Source organism: Sinocyclocheilus rhinocerous, unplaced genomic scaffold (genome assembly GCF_001515625.1).
Source record: "Sinocyclocheilus rhinocerous isolate Xijiao unplaced genomic scaffold, SAMN03320098_v1.1 scaffold1636, whole genome shotgun sequence".
In the NCBI taxonomy this organism is placed as follows: domain Eukaryota; kingdom Metazoa; phylum Chordata; class Actinopteri; order Cypriniformes; family Cyprinidae; genus Sinocyclocheilus; species Sinocyclocheilus rhinocerous.
The window spans coordinates 80,164-99,859 of NW_015628289.1; the positions used below are offsets into that span (position 1 = coordinate 80,164).

Below are 19,696 nucleotides of genomic sequence, written 5' to 3' on the forward strand. Positions count from 1 at the left end.
GTTTTGTGAGGAGAACTGTTGAGGAAAAATAATAGAACCCTATTTTAAGTTCATCATGGTGAAGTTGGGCATTCTGGCGGTGATTGTAAGAATGATAAATGCATGTTGATATCATATAGTAATGTCTTGAATAAAATATGCCTATTTCCGATGTTTCTCTTTCTTTTTGGCATTATCGTGTGTGTAGAAATTCTGAGCAAAAACGTTAAGGTTTTTTTTTTCCTTTCTGGTACCCTAGTTCGGAGGTCTCTTTTGGCCCGTTTTTAACTAAATAAAAATAACTGCTTTATTTATTTAGAAGCAGGGGTAATTTAAATGTAATTTTTGTATTTTAATTTTTATAAGTTTTATTTTATGAATCAAAATACAACGGCCACAATATAATATTCAGTGTTGGGCTGCCGAAACTCACGTGCATGTTGAGGGGCGAGCTGAGATATAGGCCTATAATGTCTTCATCCGTTTGCAACAAAACTTTATAGTTTTGTTGCAAATGAATTAAGAATTTATAGTGCTATATCTCAGCTTAATTAAACATAATTATACTGTATACACTGTTTAAAAAAACTGTAAAAAAAAATAGGGCACTATGTGCGCTGTATAAATAGGCCGTGAAGGAATTTGTGTATTTTAATTATAACTCATGTTTGTGGTTTTTCAACATTATACAGACTGTTTAAATAAATATTCAGAAACACATGCAGTGCTACTTTTTGTCTTTTTTCTGTTTAACTTTTATTAAACAGCAGATCAAAATAGAATAGGTCTATACCCTAAATAAGGATAAATTATATTGGAACTAGGGGTGTAACGATTCACAGTACAACGACAAATGCACTTATATTAAACATATAACTTTTATTAACAAAACAAATAAATATACACCGTGCCATAGGCCTAATATAAAATAACTTAAAAATGAAAAACTGCAAATCAGCAAACACTGTGGAGCCAAATAAATAAGAAACATTTATGTAAACATTTATGTAAACATTTATAACGTTTATTAGCAAAACGAATACAAAAGTTTGGAGGGACGGCATACATTTTGATTTAAAATAAAATAAATAAATTAAACAAAGTTTAAATAAAGTAAAAATCAGCAAACACTGTGGAACCAAATAAATAAGAAACAGATATATTTTTTTTTAAAACTTCCAAAATCACCTTAGATAAATGGCAAAAGTCAACAGGCGTGGGCAATTGACGTAACCGGTGTTACACTGTCAACACCAACTATCACAGCAAGCCTACTACTTTGTGCTCAACAGAAGAAAGAAACTAATTTGGAACAACTTGAGGGTTTCATTTTTTGGTGAACTATCCCTTTAAGTAGATGTATGGTCACCTTTTAAGTCTAATTTTTACATTTGAAAAAATAGCACTTTTGCTAATGAGATACATCATACCATGTAAGACAAAAACACATACAGGGCCTTTTTTTCTCCCAAACCTTGAATTTTGGATTAGAATTTTCTGCGTTCTAATAGGCTACATTCTGCAGTAAAGTGTGCACTAAAAAATGCCAGTAGTCTATTGCATGCATGGGCTCTCAAGGTGTGTCTTTATTTGGATTTTGCAAAGTGAGCAACATACCTGAAAATGTAAGCATGCAAAACATTAAAACAATGATATGTTGCAGACGATACATATCACACACCCCTAATACAGCAGCAGGTCTGTTGCATTTGTCATAGAAACTTGAGGGTGAGTTTATCCAAATGCACCTGATGCAGGTGCACTTGACTAAAAAATTTGTGAATATGCCAATCTCTAGTTCCAACTCGGTGCATTAATCCTTATGTGCAGGCATAATGTGGAAAATACTACCCACCCCTAAAGGAAAACATTATTTACAAATGCTGCAGTTTTTCTCAGCTCACCATTTAATTAAAAATAAAAGCTGCTCGGATTCGGAATATCAAAAAAAAAAAAAAAAACTGAATATAATACACCAGCAGAAAATGACAACATTAAAGCCCAAATGTGCACTGGCTCTATTGGGGAGTCTTTCTGCAACAGGCTATTAAATAAATTAAGAAACCGTCAATTTAGGCAGCAGCTTTTGACCACACTGTGACAGGGGTTAATAACAAATCTAAGCTAAGCAGATATGAACGCAGAGGGCAATAAAGGTAAGGTGAACTCTGGGGCTTTTACAGCACTCTAGTACAGCGAGCAGCAGCCACGCTGAACATTGATAGATTCTTGGAATGGCATCAACTTTCAGACACAAATAATCAATTCTTCATCCTCAGTGGGACAGACAGCTTTCATCACAATGCCAGCTAGAAGCCATTCTTCAAACTCCTGCATGAGCTGCTAAAAAGCATCTGAAAACATGCAATGCTGTGACGGACGAGTGTGGCCTTCATAACGCTTCACCTGTCTGAAGAAAAGAGCCCTGCAACATCATTAAGCTCAATAGCAAAAGCTGTCTTAAAAGCATTGTGACACTCTGATAAGGGAGGCTACACAAAACAAATGGACTGTACCCTCTTTTTAACACTGTTGGAAGATATGTACAAGAACAAATAAAAACGCATACACCATCAAATATGCCAAACCCAAATGTGTATTATATAACTGATGTCACACGTGTACAGGGATAATGCGCTATATACAAATATACATGAGAATCTGTGTATATGAGTATGCAACAAAAGTCCAAAGTCCAATGTAATGTGTGTATATGTGCACGGTAGTTGAATCGGCCTCACTGGGATAATGTCTGAAACAGCGTTGTTCCGTGGATCTGCATTAACTATTCAATATAAAAGGCCTGTTTGTTTGCTGTTCGTGAGGTAAATACAGCATGATAAAGAAGGGAATCTCCCTGCTGAAGAAAAAGCTTTGTTTCAAGGTCCCGCTGACCTTGTAGTAAAGTCAAACAACAGTAGTGTCGGTCAGTGCTGCCTTGCATGTGTTTTTAACAGGCAGGATTTGTAATCATCAGACCAACGGCACTTTAACTTCCCCTCCCAACACTCAGAGGCTCTTTACTGAGGTCACAGTCATAGATCTCAATGAAACGATGAGCCCAGTTTACAGCTATTAACATTCCTCGCAGGTAATCCGATCACAAGTATTCAGCCATTTGTGAAAGGGATAGTTCACTCAAAAATGGAAATTTACTCGCCCTCGTGTTGTTGCAAAGACTTTAGTTCATCTACAGAACACAAAGAAAGGTATTTTTCAATATTCTCTCATCATTTTTGTCCATTCATTGAAAGTCCACACAAGTAAAACATTAACGCAAGTCCAAAAAGACATTGTGAAAGTCATCCATATGAAATTAATGATGCATTACACACAGTCGCTTTATATGATGAACAGATTTAATCTAGGCTTTTTGTTCATATTTTGTAGCAAAATTGCAGTGTTGCTCAATAAGATGACCAATAGCAGGCAAAAGCTATTTGAGAGATAAATTGAAGCAATTGACTGAACCCATCATTAAAGTGTGCTGTACAAATAAACAATATTAAACGCCTGTTTTGTTTCTAGTTTCAAAGTCATTACAGATAATAACTCACAACTCTACTTTGGAAAAACAACTCTTTTTACATTATCTATGTAGGCCAATACAGTGGCAGTATTAGAGTGCTTTATATATATATTTTTTATTTTTATTTTTTTTTATAAATGTTATATGTTATATCTACCTCACATTTCATATTGTTGCAAGAGAAGGATCAATGGATCATGTATTTTCACTTTATGTTAACAATAATATTCCAGAAAGGAAATGTCTGAGCAGATAACATTTGTTTTTACAACATTTTTCTAGCCACATTTAAGAGGTGTTTCAGAGACAGTATTTGAGACGCTACTGTAAGTTACTGTGTGAACGGGACATTTCGAGACTCACACCTGTAAGTAAATGTGGTTGTCAATCCCAAAATCTGACAGTGTGAACGCAGTTAAAGACAACCTATTTAACAAATCTGATAAGATTGTAAGAAAAAGCATTTTTTGCAGTGCAGGTACATTCATTCATTGCACATATTTTCATCATGCAGACACTCTGAAAGTGACAAAAACGGCATGTCCTCTTATACTGAATCCTGTAGATGAGGAGGCTGCATTAATTCGTAGGGAGTTACATTTAAATTGGGAGAGGATTATTTTGATTTTTTTTTTGCCATATCCACATGCATAGTTATTTGAGCGGTACCATTTTTAAATGGTAGTTTTCTATATAACATCAGGGATGCACAGCACATTAATAAGGCCACTGTATGCAGAGCGGTAAGGAAAGTGTGTCTCGCTCTCACGCGCGTTCTTATAATATTTGAGCAGTTTTCTGAGCACAAAATGAAGTGAGCTGCATTCGAAAATGAAGCTGATTGCTGTATGTTCCTATACAAAAGCAACAGTTATTCTTTTTCCTGTTGGATTTTAACAATACTTGGTATTGTGGCCATCTCCTCGTCATGTTCTTCATTATTTTGCAAGCCTTCTTGCTGTTGGCTGAGTAGAAAAGATAAATATGAAAAATTATATTTATTTAATATGTCAAATGTTTATACTTCATGTTTAGCTGCATTTTTTTTGTTCTTTTGTTTTTATTTTGTATTTGTTCAATAATTTACCGTTCTGCCACTTTTTACCTTTGATATTATAACAGTGATTAAGAATTAAAGTATATTTCAGGCTAAAACTAGCTAACGTTAAAGTTTGTGAGATGCTAACGTACAAACCTAAATAGCTAACTATTCTCATGTCATTTACAGTGTAGGTCAAAAACACATAAACGAAGGTCTACATTTCAGTGCCGCTCCATATTAAACTGGTTAAATGTAAATTAATTTAATTACCCTGCGGTACATGAATCCTGGGTGTTGTCTGCGATTGTGATGACCATAATGAGGTTCCTCCTGCTTGCATTGTGATCTGTAAACCCTCGTTTCCAAACTAATCTTGTTACCCACAATATTTATTTTAAAACCTTTTATATATCCATGGCATATTTAAGTCTCACTTGAATGGTGGTCCTTCTGTGTCCAAAATGTATCAAAAACATCTTGGGACAAGATTTTCACACACACACAGCTGTCATTGTAAGGCAGCTAGCAACTCTGTTTGTTTGTCCGCGTAAGCAACAGTAACTAAGGGGGCGGGGCTTACCGATAGGTAGGGTTGGGTACCGAAACCCGGTACCAATATGGCACCGATACCTATGTAACCGGTATGTACTAGAACCGAATCAGAACGCAGATTTCGGTGCCTCATTTCGGTGCCATGCCTAAGCGATCGATTGAAATATTTCCTCTGGTTCTCCGAAACGGACATAAGAAGCATCATCACTGGCACCGCCCGAACTCAAGAGTTTCCCATCTCAGGGTAAATCAACTCAGAGGTCAAGTTTAACTCAGAGTTGGTTGAACGTCCTTATTGAAACGGGTCCCAGGTGAGTAAAACAGATGCAGTCTTATGCTGCATTCACGCCATATCGTAATTACCGTAATTCCGAGATGACAAAGCGTGACGTTCTACTCTGAGCCGTCCTCGGACTCGGAATTGTGCTTTTCTATGACAACACTATCAACGCCTAAACAGAGCCTGCGGTGGTCACGTGGTACACGTCGTAGCTCTCAGAAAACTCCCAGTTCACAAGTTGTAATTACGAGTTCTACGAGGACGTGAACACTTTTTACAAGTTGGAATCTCATAATTACGGGAATTCCGATATCGCGTGAATGCACCTTTAGCCATAGACGAGACCAGACAAGGCCTGGGTGCTGGTTTTAATGAAGAGTTGACGAGGATGATGGCAGACAGGTGTGGTGATGACACAGGTGTGAAGTGTGTGCAGGTGAAAGCCAAGGGGCATTGTGGGAGATGTAGTGTGCAGAGGTAAGAGACAAGGTGACTGATGATCCTGACAACAATCATGTTAAGACATAAATGACATGCATAGCAATTTACAGTAATACCGCGATGGACTACTTGCACAACTGCTTCCACGTTCTACTCAATACAGCTCAGGAGTTTCCAGTCAGCGTTTAGCGCACCTACAAACAGACAGTTTCTCATGAGAACGCAGATTATTACTACGTTTTAGGGTTAGCTATTTTTTTTAAACAATTAATCCTATTCTCTGCGTTAACATTAATTATCTTCAACCAGCTGAAATGTTCCTACAAATATATTTCCCTTCCAAATGTGCATTCAAAATAATAAATAAATATATTTTCCCACTACCCTGCCGCAGTCCAGCGCTTGTCTTCTCATTAACGGTATTTTTCTCTTGCTGATCATATTTCATACCGGTTAAATTTACAGTTTTAAATTAATTTGACTGATAAACACCCTTACGAAAATTAACCATGGTTTTACTATAGTAAAAGTCTAGTAGCAATGTCTTTTTTGAGTATTACCATTTGTATAACCACAATTTTACTACAAATACCATGGTTAAACTATGGTTACTGTAGAAAAATCCGGGTTAATTGGTGGTTACTATGGTTTAACTACAATTGCATTTTTTTGGTTTTATTTGAGGTAAAACCGCGGCTAATTTTCGTAAGAGCAGTATTGCTTGTGTGCGTTGGTGCTCTTATTAGTGTGTAAAATGGCTGAATGAATGCGTGTTAACTGCCTTAAAGAAATTGAATGATGTAAAACATTTAATAAATTTTAAACAGTAACACATTAACAGTGCGACTACTTTGAATATTTATATTTTGGCATTGCATACAGTGAAATGATTGTGACTGTGAATGAAAAATGATTGTGATTGTGAATGAATGATTGTGAATGAAAAATGACACAGAATAGTGAATAAAGGCTCATTCTGATCTTATTTATCAGATCTCACACACACTGCAGCATCACGAATACTAGTTTAGGGCACTGTGCAGGGCCCTGTGGTGAAACAATCACGTATGCTTCCATCAGATCGGCTATGTTGGATTAAAACTTAAAGTTCTGTTAGGGCTGGACGATATGGCCAACATTGATATCACGATATATTTCTTAATTTCGGTCGATACGATATAATTCCGATATCGATATGAACACTATTTATCTGAAATAGAAATCTTTTGTAACATTATAAATGCCTTTATCATCACTTTTGATCAATTTTAAGCATCCTTGCTAAATAAAAGTATTAATTTCTATCATTTCTCATATAAAACACCCGCGCCGTGTTATGATTTTGAAACGTGCAGTGCTCATGTTTATTCAACGAAGTCAAACGGCACAAATAAATCAATGTATGGGAAACTGGTAATGTATATCGAAATATCGGAAATGTGTTTAAAAATCATATCACCGTTATTGAAAAAAATTATATCGCGATACATATTGATATTGAATTATTGTCCAGCCCTAAGTTCTGTTGAGTTTGGAAAATTCTGCACACAGTAATCATCAGAATATCTCTTCTCCTGTCTTTGAAAATATCCGGATTGTGAAATCATCCCGCAGACTCTCATTGTAATAGGCATTTAAGTCAACTAGATGATTACAGAACATTGATAATATACATAACCGGAAATAACGGAGCTGTATTATTTCAAAACGGAAGTTCGTCACGAGGCTCAGTGCAAGTAGTCCATTGTTCACACATGCAGCTTTCTGCAGCGTGCAGTCACTCTTCACAAAGCAGAGAGCATGTGCACAAGTATGGAAGTCCAAGAATCAGAAAGCAGCCACCTGTCAGACAATAAACGGTACTTTTGATATTCCTACTTTGAGTGTTAGGTCTACCCAGAGGCAAAAAGGAACATAACACCAAGGAAAAGATGCATTTCAAAAAGTCGTTTTACTAAAGAAACTGGTTTGCAAGTTACTGCTTTCAGTCACTTTTGGGAACCACTGAAAGCCACTGTTCCTGACAGAGGGAATCTTAATACTAGTTGACATTTAATCTTTCTTGCATTAAAGCCACGCAGATAAAAACAGTCTCTATTATACTGGTAAATGCACCTGAGCACTGGGTGGACAGGAATAATGGACAGGAGTGGCACCACAGCCTGCTGAGCAGGAATAGGAGGGGTGCTCTATACCACTCCCTCTATTCCTCCAGCATTACAGTTCCCTAAAATCAACTCATCGTCAGCACAGTTGTCATCAGAGTGGGAACAGCAGAAGCACGCCAATCCTAATGACTTCTGAAGTAACCAAACCCGTATAGCGTCCCTTCTCACAATAGAACTGGCAACGTACTGTAAGATTTGAGGCTTGTCAACTTCAAAATCAAGTACTTCATGTTCCAAATACAACAGCAGCAGATCTGATGTGAGGTGGATTAACAGACAAGGTGTTAGACTTTTATAGACCACTCACAGCTACATTACAATTCTTCTCACTGGGGCAGTTTGATCTTATGGTATTAACTGGTTGCCAATGTCACAAATTATGATCTTTGATGGCAACCAAAGAACTATTCATAACGGTTTTTAATTTCATTTTAGTATTTTACAAAATGTAAATTGTCTGAAATTTTAGAATGTGGTACATTTTGATGTAGTATGTAATCTTGTAAATGTGGCAAGGGCCTCTTATAGCTTAAAAAAAAACTTTCATTAAAAATAAATATCCCTTTTAAATTAATTATTGGTGAACAGTATTAGCCTATTTTATTCAAATATTTGTGATTGCCTGGTGCACTACACTTTTTTCTGTATTTTCCATAGAACTGGTCATGGTGCTGCTATGGTGTTTTATAAATTAGATGTCTCTGCTGTATTATTGTGGTTCTACCATAAGTTTCAGATTTGTCTGTCCCTCAACAACACACCGCAACAAACCTAACTGTAGTCAGTCACTTTATATGTCAGTCAGATGTTCTCTTCCCATCTGGACTTCATGCCAATAGTCTAAGTAGGGATATGCCGGTATCAAATTTTCATGTTGCGATTAATTGCTAATGCTTTTATCACGGTATACGGTATTATCACGGTATTGAAATTAAGTTTTAAAAAAAGTGCTGTCATAATACAGTATAACAGGTTTAATAACTTTTTTCTTATAACAAAAATAACTGAACATTTAAATGCAATAAAGCAATACAGAAAAATGTATAAAGTTAAAAGTTGTCTAAGTATGGCTTTTCAAGACTAACAGTTAAAAAAAAATCATTATAAGCACAGCTGTCAGAATTTCAGTAAAGTGTTACAATAAAAGACAAAATTATAATTAGAAAATAATAATCAGAACATGCTTGGTAATGACATTTGAGGCCTTGAGACTGGCAGGTGGATTCCTATGCAGCTCTGTCCTTAACCAAATTTTTAACCAAGGTTTGCAGGGACTTCTAATAGGATGAAGGCCAGACAATGATTTGCATCATTCAAACTTACATGTAAATGCAGAACTCATGGAAATAGATTAAAATCAGCTTCCTGGTAACCTTGCACAGGGAAACAAGTGCTCAGCTATCCTTAACGGAATTCATCACATTTTCCATTAATATTTTACACAAATCATTATGATACTAAATCACAATTAATCACATTTATTAATATTTAACAAAAGCCCATGACAAAACATGAAGATAATGCAGGGCATTTCATTACTGTGCAGTAGGGCTGCCACAATACCCTATTGCAGTACAAACCCTCTACATTGCGAGTAAATCACTCGCATATGCGACTAAATCTTCACTCTGGCGACTAAATGATGTCTAATATTAGCCAATTGCTAATAAATTCTCAGATTTTACTCGCCAGTGTGTGAGTTGGAGGCTAAGTATAAGTTTAGCTCAGATATATTTTCACTCGCCGAACACTCTCTGACTGAGCGCATCAGAGTTTCACTCTCCGCCAAGCGATCTGTGCTGTTTTTCAGTTCATCTGAATGGATGTGCAACGCACAACGTACCGTAAACTCTAGTGTGAAGGCGCACGACTCGCCGTCGCTTTGTTTCACACATACGCAGCGAGAGAGAGAGAGAGAGAGAATTGACGCGCTACCTATGCACGCTACACTTTGTTATATTGTGAGCATAGTTCGTCTATTAATAATGCAATTTTTTTATTTTTTTTTATTTTTTTTGTTACTCAGACGCAGGCAGTGCGCTGCATGAGATAAAAAAAGTAATATAGCCAAAACCACCGCATAGCCGCTCAACATGATGCATCTACTGTACATGCATGTTGATTTTATCAGACGATATCGCGATTATAAATGAGTGACTCCTGGTTAACATGTATTAAAAGGGGTCGTGTTTAGTCAGACGCCTGTTATAAGATGATTTATAATTCTCTTGACTTAAGACATGGCATCAGTGGACCAGATACATGCGAGTTATCGTTTCATTTGCTTGTTTTATTTATTTATTTTGTCTTTATTTAATGTAATTTAATGCATTGTTCATAGAGTAGATCTTTTTCAGATATTTTATTAATAGGAAGTCTTCATATTCAATAATGCAACAAAAAGAACATAAATAAATACATTGGAACAGAATGTATTACAAGCTTCTTTTCAATAAACAGGAATCAATTTTCATATACATCATCGTGAATGGACTGATTTTGATAGCAGATGACTAGTAACACCCGCGCGCGCCAGCATCAGTGGTGCGCTCGGTTATTAATGGCATAGGATTGCCGCCATAGTGTGTGTGTATATGTGTGTGTGCGTATATGTGTGTATGTATATGTGTATATGTTTGTGTGTATATGTGTGTGTGTATATGGGTGTATATGGCCCACGCTCGACTTGAAGCAGCGCTACTTAGACCGATGGGTGTGTGTCATCAAAGTACTGCGAGAGCTATAAGAGAGCGCGGACGTCTCCTTATGCTTTCTCTCGCCTTACTTTGATGTCATACACCGATCTGATCTTCAAGTCGAACACACCTCTTTACTCTCGCGTGTCACGCGACCGTGTAATCGCAGCCTCTGCGATTGAAAAATCGCATTATTTCATATCACGATATTATCGCAAATGCAATTAATCGTTCAGCCCTAGTGTGTGTGTGTGTGTGTGTGTGGGTGTGTGTGTATATGTGTGTGTATATGTGTGTATATATGTATATGTGTATGTATATATTTATCAGTCTGGCGAGTAAACAAAAAAATTTACTAGCCAATGGCGATTCAATTGCCAAGGTGTTCGTAGAGGGCTGAGTACAATACCAGCTAAGGTGCGATACAACACATATCATTTAGAAAATAGTATAAGTACAATTCTTTACAGTTTACACAAAGATTGTATTACTATTATAGTGAATATTAAAATATTATACAGAAATATTACTGAGCATATGTCTTAATGTCACATTTACACATTATGGCAATATGGGCCAGTGCTAGTTCATTACAAAAAATGTGGACACTTCACATGTTTGCCAAAGATTTAGATAAACAAAGACAGTGCCCTCATTTTAGTTATGAACAGGAGAAAGTGCAATGTGCAACATGGCGGAATAGTTATACTTCTGTATGAAAAAGTAAATCGTTAATTGCTAAAGTCATCACGTCACTGCAGCTGTCGTTACAAGCAGTTGGGGGCAGTTGTGGCCTAATGGTTTGAGAGTCTGACTTGTAACCCGAGGGTCACAGGTTTGAGTCTCAGTACCCACAACCAAGGTGCCCTTGAGCAAGGCAACAAACCCCCAATTGGTCCCCACTAGGGCTGCACGATAAATCGCATGCGATATTTAACGCGCATCTTGTCAGAAAGCCATTGTTCTCTGACGAGCTGCGCAAAACCACGTTCATATTCGCGCGATTTTTTGCGCAGCTCGTCAGTGAACAACGGCTCTGTGTAGTTAATGCTGCTCAATGTGAAAGCACGCACGTGATGGAGATTTACCGCTGATTACAGAACCGGCTTTCTGACAAGATGCGCGTTAAATATCGCATGTGATTTATCGTGCAGCCCTAGTCCCCACCACAGCAGAAATGGCTGCCCACTGCTCCGGGTGTGTGTGTTCACTACTCACTGCTGTGTGTGTGCACTTGGATGGGAAAAATACAGAGCACAAATTCCGAGTATGCAACACCATACTTGGCCACACGTCACTTTCACTTCAAGCTCTGGTTGCTATAGAAACAGTCAGCATTCTGAGATGTGCTAGGACTGCACATGCAAATTGGCTGTCTAGTTTAAAGTGGAAGTGAAGCAGTCAGTCAAGTTTACATTATTTAGTAAACTGATTTCCACTTTAATTAAAAAATATATAACAATATTACCTGTTGTTAACAGGACGCTCCAGTGTTTAACTAATCACCCATCTGAACGATCGGCTTCCTCAAGTTTATCATTCTAACATTATTCTTTTAAAGTTTATCATTGTTTTAAGCCCTGTCAGCTTGAACATTAAACTGTTTTAAGCCATTCAAGCGCAAGACAGTACTAAAGAGATTTCAATGCGGTACTCGGGCGCTGTGATAGACCGTTTCTGTGCGCACAAACGCACGCAAAAAGCTGCAGCTCGGACAGCATATGCGAGTTCCAATTTGAGTTGTCTTTCATGTCTTCTTGAGCAAATGCACACAAAATTATGTCAGAATGGCTGTCTTGATGAGTCTCCATGTAAACACGTACGGTTTCCGACCCGCACTTCACACCAAACCAGCGGGTTCACGTCTTCTTCCATCCGTAAAAGTAGTACTGCTCGTTCCCCTTGCTGTATCGGCTCAAATGCATAAACAATTGCACTTATTATGGGCTTGACAGTCCTTCAAGTTCGTCTTCCTCAATTTCAAAACAAACATGTTGTTCAAAAAGTAAAGAAATGCTTATATTACTTCACTGCATGGCCAACGGAGTGAACCAACCCCGTGACGTCACACGCTGTGGTACTGCAAGATGGTGGCGCCCTTGCTCCAAAATTTATAACAAAACATCTTTTTTTCTTTAAAATGGTTACATTAATCGCGTTTGTTTTATCTTTTTTAATTAAAGTGGAAATCAGTTTACTAAATAATGTAAACTTGACTGACTGCTTCACTTACACTTTAAAAATATTTGAGCATAAGAAACAGAATTTTTGAGACAGTTGTTGTCAGATTTGGTGATTTCAAATATTTAACGTAAGCTTGGTGAACAACTTTGGAGAATTTTCCCCATTAAATGAAATAGGAGCTGTACTTGCATGACTGTCCGAGAGGCATTTAAAAAATGGCAGCCGGGTGAAATGTCTTGCCTTAAAGGGACTTTGGGTTTGCTTTCAGTGGTCTCAGAACGGCCTCAGAAAATGCAGAAGGTTTAGTTTGTAGACCTAATAGTTGAATAAACTTACTGCAGTTGTGTTATATTCAAATGTAAATGACCCTATCTGGAAAAACAGCATAATGTAAAGTATGAGTAATATTCACCCATGCACTAGAAGCAAAATGATTTTTCCCCCCTCCACAGATGATTAGAAACGAGCCACTGGAGTGGGTCATCCTGTGACCCGGACTGTGGTGTTGACTGTTGCCCTGTCACTGTGATAGTGGTCATGGGGGTTGGTGGAGGGAGTATAGACAGACTGTGTGTGATCAGGTGCTGCTGTAATTATCAAACTCAACCATGCTCAACCACGCATGACCAGCAGCTCTATGGATGGCTCTATGAATGCACACACGGCAAATCTCGGTTATGGCTCTAACCTATACTCACAACAAAAATAACATAACTTCATGGTAACATAGCAAAAACTATTGGAACTATTTAACTATAACTATTAACTATTTTAATTAAGTATTGAAATAACTAGGGATGTAACGATTCACTCAACTCCCGATTCGATTCAATTCACGATTTTGATTTCACGATTCGATTCGATTCACGATTATTATAATTTTTTTTAACAAAATTAGATTTAAGACAAGAATACAGGCACAAGTCTATGTGCAAACAAAAAAAATGTACAGAAAAAAAAGCATTCAGCGCACAGTGCAAAGTAAATGAAAAAAATGGCTATAAAGCATGTACTTATACACTCGAGTTGGCATATGGTTATTGTGTTTGCATTGTTTCACATGTTCATGTTGGAAAAAAAAACACATGTACATCAACATGATCGGGTGAAAGCTGGCTCCTTATGTGGTGTGTCCACCAAAGCGTTTGTAGCCAGCTGAAAATGTCAGGTGCTCGTCTGAAAATTCCTTTGCTGTGAACACTTGCAAGTAGGGCTGGGTTTTGACACAAATTTCACGATTCGATTCGATCCTCATTCACAAGCTTGCGATTCGATTCGATTCGATATCGATTATTTTGAATATATATCAGGTACAGTACATGCCAAATTTTCTCAAGGAAAAAAAATCTCAACTAATGCTGTAAAATATACATGAGAGTCAGTTGGTACTACATTACTATAACATTGAAGGTAAAAATTGACTGATTTGTTAAAATTACACTTAATGAAGCTTTTTAAATAATAAAGTTACAATTACATAATAATATTTCTACATCAATTAGTTTTTTTGAAATATAAACATAATGGTGGCTGTCATAAAAACTTGACGGATTTATTCAAACATAAATTAAACTCTGAAGAACAGTAAACATTATAATGAATATGTTATATGGTGCATATATTTAGCAAAATGCCCCTCTCTACAGTTTATTTTTCTATCTGACTAATGAGTTTATGGTCACCGAATATGTTTTTCTGAGGTAAATGTGACGTTACGTGACATTGTTTACAAGCCGTTATATTGACGTCTTTGCGTGGCTGAAACACAGATTGAGAGATTACATGAGACAGGATACGGATTGTAAAGTAAGTTGTACTCTTTCTTTTAACTTACCTTCGGATGTTTAGTCATGTTTATTTTGTGCTGAAACTGGTATTAATGTGGAGGAGATCACCACATATGCATAGTAGAAGTAATGCTCCAGGAAGAAGTATCCAGTGATCGCTGTAGCTGAATAAAACGCAGATAGAGAAATTTTAACTGAGGAAACCTGAAGACAATAAACATGCGATTGCACAAAATATATGGTATCTGTGTTCTTCAAGCAATCTTGGGTATTTTTTATAAGGATACAGTATATTTATAATGCAATGCTAATCGACGTAGCCTTTATCACTGTATATAATGCTACAAAATAGTATGATTTCTGCCTTGTTCTGTGATACGAAACCACGTCTGATCACAAAAATAAGTTATTTCAAACACTCGACTATGTTATGAAGTTAATATGGAGAAAAAGCATGTCAATAAATTAAAATATCTTTGTTGGACAACAGGTTTGTAAACGACTCGTACACATGTAAAACTGTGTCGCACACGTGCTACTGTAGTACATTTACTCAAGGCTCAGACCGATTTTTGTCACACTGTACAGCCCTAACCAAACCTGTTCCAGATTGTATTAGGAGCTGCTCAATTTCACGTCCGCCTTCCTTCACGTCACTCCACACAGTCGCACACAGAAATATGTCAACAACTAGACTTTATCGTTATTATCGCAGGAAGACAAATTCTTATCGTGTGGAGAATTTTTACTGGTATATCGCAAACGATAAGATATCGCCCATCCCTATTACCCAGCCCTACTTGCAAGCGCTACGGAGGCAGGATTTTATTTTTTATTTTTTCAGTTGAGATGCTTTGGTTGCCGTCATACAGAATAGCCACTGAAGTAATGTGCAAGACGCATCACAAATGAAATGTTGCATGCATTATTTTTCATATCAATATTAACTTCTCCATTGTCGTTCAGTCGTAGAACAAGTAGGATGTGACAGTTGGTCAGTGTGGTATTTGCCCCGCCCCTCCTCCACTGTGACTGGACGGCTGACTGAAAACTGCCAGTGATGAGCGGTGCATTTTGCCCAAAGTTGAACATTCATTAGTGCTTTGTTGTGCTGCTGGCTTTTTAAAAAACACGGCACTACCATTGAAAACTATGGAAAAAATATGCCTCGGGAAAAAATGGTTTGGTGGATACTAGGGGTCGACCGATATGTGTTTTTCAGGGCCGATACCGATACCGATTATTACATATCAAGTAGACCGATAACCGATATTTTGAACTGATATATATGTCTGGTGAAAAAATGAACATTTATGTCAAAATTAAGAATAACAAGGGCTCTGACAAAAACTGCCTTCCCTGGTGTTGGTTGAGTGTAGTACTCCCACAATACACTTCTTACTCTTGTCTTCCTTTGTGCATCCATCTACAATAAGGGTAATATAAAGAGAGAGTTAAAAGTGGGGCCACTGTATGCTTCACGATTAAGCCTATGAATACTGTAGTGAATGCGGTGATGGGCCACTGTTTTTTTCATTCCACTGGAAAGACGTATCGGTGTTTGTATTTCATATGATTCCTCATTTTAACTTGAAAAGTTTGCGTGCTCAGGATTTATCAGGGATTCCCTGCATTTACAGCCAGCAAATCAACATTTTAGAGAAATTTGAATAGAGTTTTTATTTTTCGAATAATTATTGCAGATAGAATATTCGACTATTTGTGCACACCCTATAAATTACACATTAAAACATTGGCATGTAGCCTGTTAGTTTGCATACACTAATAAATGTAAATCTGGCACATTACCACAAGGTGCATTGAAACAAACAGTATAAAACAAAGAAAAATCCAGCAACACATGTGGTGAAGAGAACTTTTAATTAATTGTCAAAAAATACTAACGTGTTCAAAGAGTTAGCATATACTATAATACTTAATGCACAGATCTATTCTGACATAATGACACGTTTTTTTTTTTTTTTTCAGATTTAATCCTGCATTTAAATATTTAAAAACCTACTGTAATTTTTGTATTCTAATAAATTAAATCAATCTGTTTGTAAATGTCTCCTTGTATCCCTTTATTAAGGAAAAAAACATTGTTTGATCAATTCTTATTGCGCCCCTAAAGTTTTTGTTTTGTTATTTTGTTTTGTTTAATGCAATTTTTTAAACTTATGAGCACATGTGCATCTTGGGACAAAAGTAAGCGTCAAGCCCTGCACTCCCAAAACTCTGCAGTGTGTACTCAGCAGCATGAAAAAAAAAAATTTAAACTGTGAATGGATAAAATACAGAAAACGAGTAAGGGTGCCACCGTTGTATTACACACGTACATTGTATTGTTTGGGTCAGCACTGTGGTACGTTTGCATCAAAGTGGCAGCTGTTTACTAGAAATGTACCAGACTAGCCGACTAGTCAACTGCGCGTAAACAATGAAAATATTACTTGTTTATTTATTTATTTATTTTATAAATAAAGCTTCAAAGGCTACATTCAGAATACCGTCATGTCAATGTTACATTTTAAATACAATACATTCTGTTGAAAAGCGTGTATCTGGAACAGAAATTCATTTTAGCTCAGACCTTGCATTCATTTTCTCTGTGTTGGTGGGTTCAGAGAAATGTAGGGGTGTGCGATAATGACAAAAAATTACATCTCTATATTTTCTGGAATTTTGTCTATAACGATAATTAGACGATATTTGAGTGTGTTATTGTGCTGGTATAAGAGATATACGAGAAATTAATTTTTCCAATAAGTTTAAATTGATTTTTACATTTTATGGGTATTTTTTGTTTCCAAACATATGGCAGTTCACAGAGGCCATGCACTTTTTTTTGTTTGTTTGTTTTTTCATTCCCAATTTTGACGCTTTTGATCATTATTTTTGACTATGAGTGCATAAATGACTAATTTTACTTTTAACTTAAGCTAATAGGCCTATTTAAACCATTTTATGTTGCATTTCATGTTGCATTGCAAACATTGCTTTTATAGGAACCAGCAATTTGGCCAACAGCATTAAAACACCAGCTCCTTTAATGGGCAAAAGGACACTGGTGAATGTTCTACTTAGGCAGATTTTTCTGTACATGATTCATTAACTAGGCCTAAAAATAACAATTATGCAACAAACACTGATGTCAAATCCTATTTGATATTACAAGCAATCAAACAAACAAATAACAGCACAGAAGATAAAACAGAAAAGTGAGAAAAAAACAAACAAAATAAAAGCAGGCCACTAATGGCCCTTCTCTGTAGCTCTATCACTCATCCTCATTTCCTGTCCACACAGGAAGCAGCCTGTGAGAGGAAATTCTTCCAGCCGTGTGAGAGTATGAGATCCTAAGAACAGCTGATGAGCCAGACCAGTTTTATCTAACTCCTAATAAACACACACGGGAAGTCACAGACAGCATCCTCTGGCCTCTGACCTCTGCTCACCTGTCCTGACACTCAACCAGAAATGAGTCAGCAGGAAAAGCACTGACAAACTGTTCATAATAAGACTGAACCCCGCGAGACTGCTTTAAAATTCACTAAGATATATTACAGAGTGAAAAACTGAAACAGCCTGCAGTTAAAAATAAATAAATAAGTTCTGAGTCAGTCACCACAGGTGAGCGAACAGTGATGGTGCCCCAAAAAACTTCCTGGAAGTTCTGAAACAGGGCGACAGTTGGTGACAGTTCACTGCATTCACACTGAACACAGATGATTTGCAGACACTAGAGTAAGTGATGCTGTTACACCTGTTTCTCTTGTGATCAGATGAGCTCAGTACACTTGATCATAGAAACTGACACGCATCAAATTACACACATCATTTAAATGCCACGACTTAGCACAGATGAATTCACTTATTTAAAAAAAATATTGATACACAGCTCACATGCACTGAGAGAAAACCAGCTCATAATTACAGGAAAATGTGTATAAGTTCATATAATGTAGGCTACAACAAATTACCACACATAGCAGTGTCTATTGTTGTATACACACATATCTACTGTATGTGTCATGTCTGTTGTTTGTGTATCATGTACACATTCACAAATCAGGGTTGTTGTTTATAAACTCTGTATATTCACCACCATAAAAAGGTGTTATATCCATTGTTTACATATTTGGTATATACTCACACATATATTCGCAAACAAGTGAGTGTGTGACGTCTTTTGTTTATAAATTCTGCAAATATATTCACAGACATATCAGTGTGTGACACTGTTTATATAGTAGTGTAGTATATAGTGTCATGTCTGATGTGTGTGAATACATACCAAATATAGAACAATAGACATGACACGCCTCATATGTGTGAACTTATACCGCAAATATAAACAACACACATGTCATTTGTTAACATATTTGGTATATATTCTGAATATAGTGCACAGACATACATGTGTATTATCTCTGTTGTTCATATATTTGATATATACATTCACACACATATCAGTGTGTCAGGTCTGCTGTTTATGTAATTTGTATATATACTGACACATAACAGGCTGTCAGGTCTGTTGTTGATGTAGCACGATAAGCTAGCTAACGCTAATCATTTCAATCCATACATTATCGATCACAAATGGTGTATCGCGCACATTAAAGCCCCTGTTTCACATTCAAGCGGCCATCTGAACATCGCTGTGGCATTAAACCCACAGAAACGGCTGATTTAATGAGGATAAACTCGTGCTGTGGGAAATATGTCTGTGAATGTTTCAGTCCTGTCAGAGTCTCTCACTCACCTAACAGCGCGCGCAGATGCTTCAGACGCGTGAAAACATCCTTCTTTGGGTCCAGAACTTTCTGTGTAGATTTCTTGACGTCTCCATAACCCCTTCGAGTGAACATTCCGCTGTAAAAGGCGATTCTGTAGCCGCTTTTACCTTCCTTTCACCATTCAGACCCGTGTGTCTCTTGTGTGTATGGGTGAAGAACAGCAGCTGCCTGACTGACTGACCGACGACGGGGCGCCAGATCCTCTGGAAAAAATCCCCCTGTGAGGACAACATGCC

The 19,696-nt window shown here is 37.0% G+C and overlaps 1 protein-coding gene across 1 annotated transcript in view; it reads right to left on the minus strand.

The window, feature by feature from the left end:
• LOC107737273 (ral GTPase-activating protein subunit alpha-2-like) overlaps positions 1–19,617 on the minus strand; it is a gene marked incomplete at its 3' end in the record, with an annotated part of 98,327 nt that extends 78,710 nt beyond the window's left edge. The window contains exon 1 of the mRNA XM_016548740.1: positions 19,427–19,617. Within this exon, the coding sequence (XP_016404226.1) occupies positions 19,427–19,532 (106 nt within the window). The remainder of the gene's footprint in view (positions 1–19,426) is intronic.
• Positions 19,618–19,696: the final 79 nt, after the last annotated feature.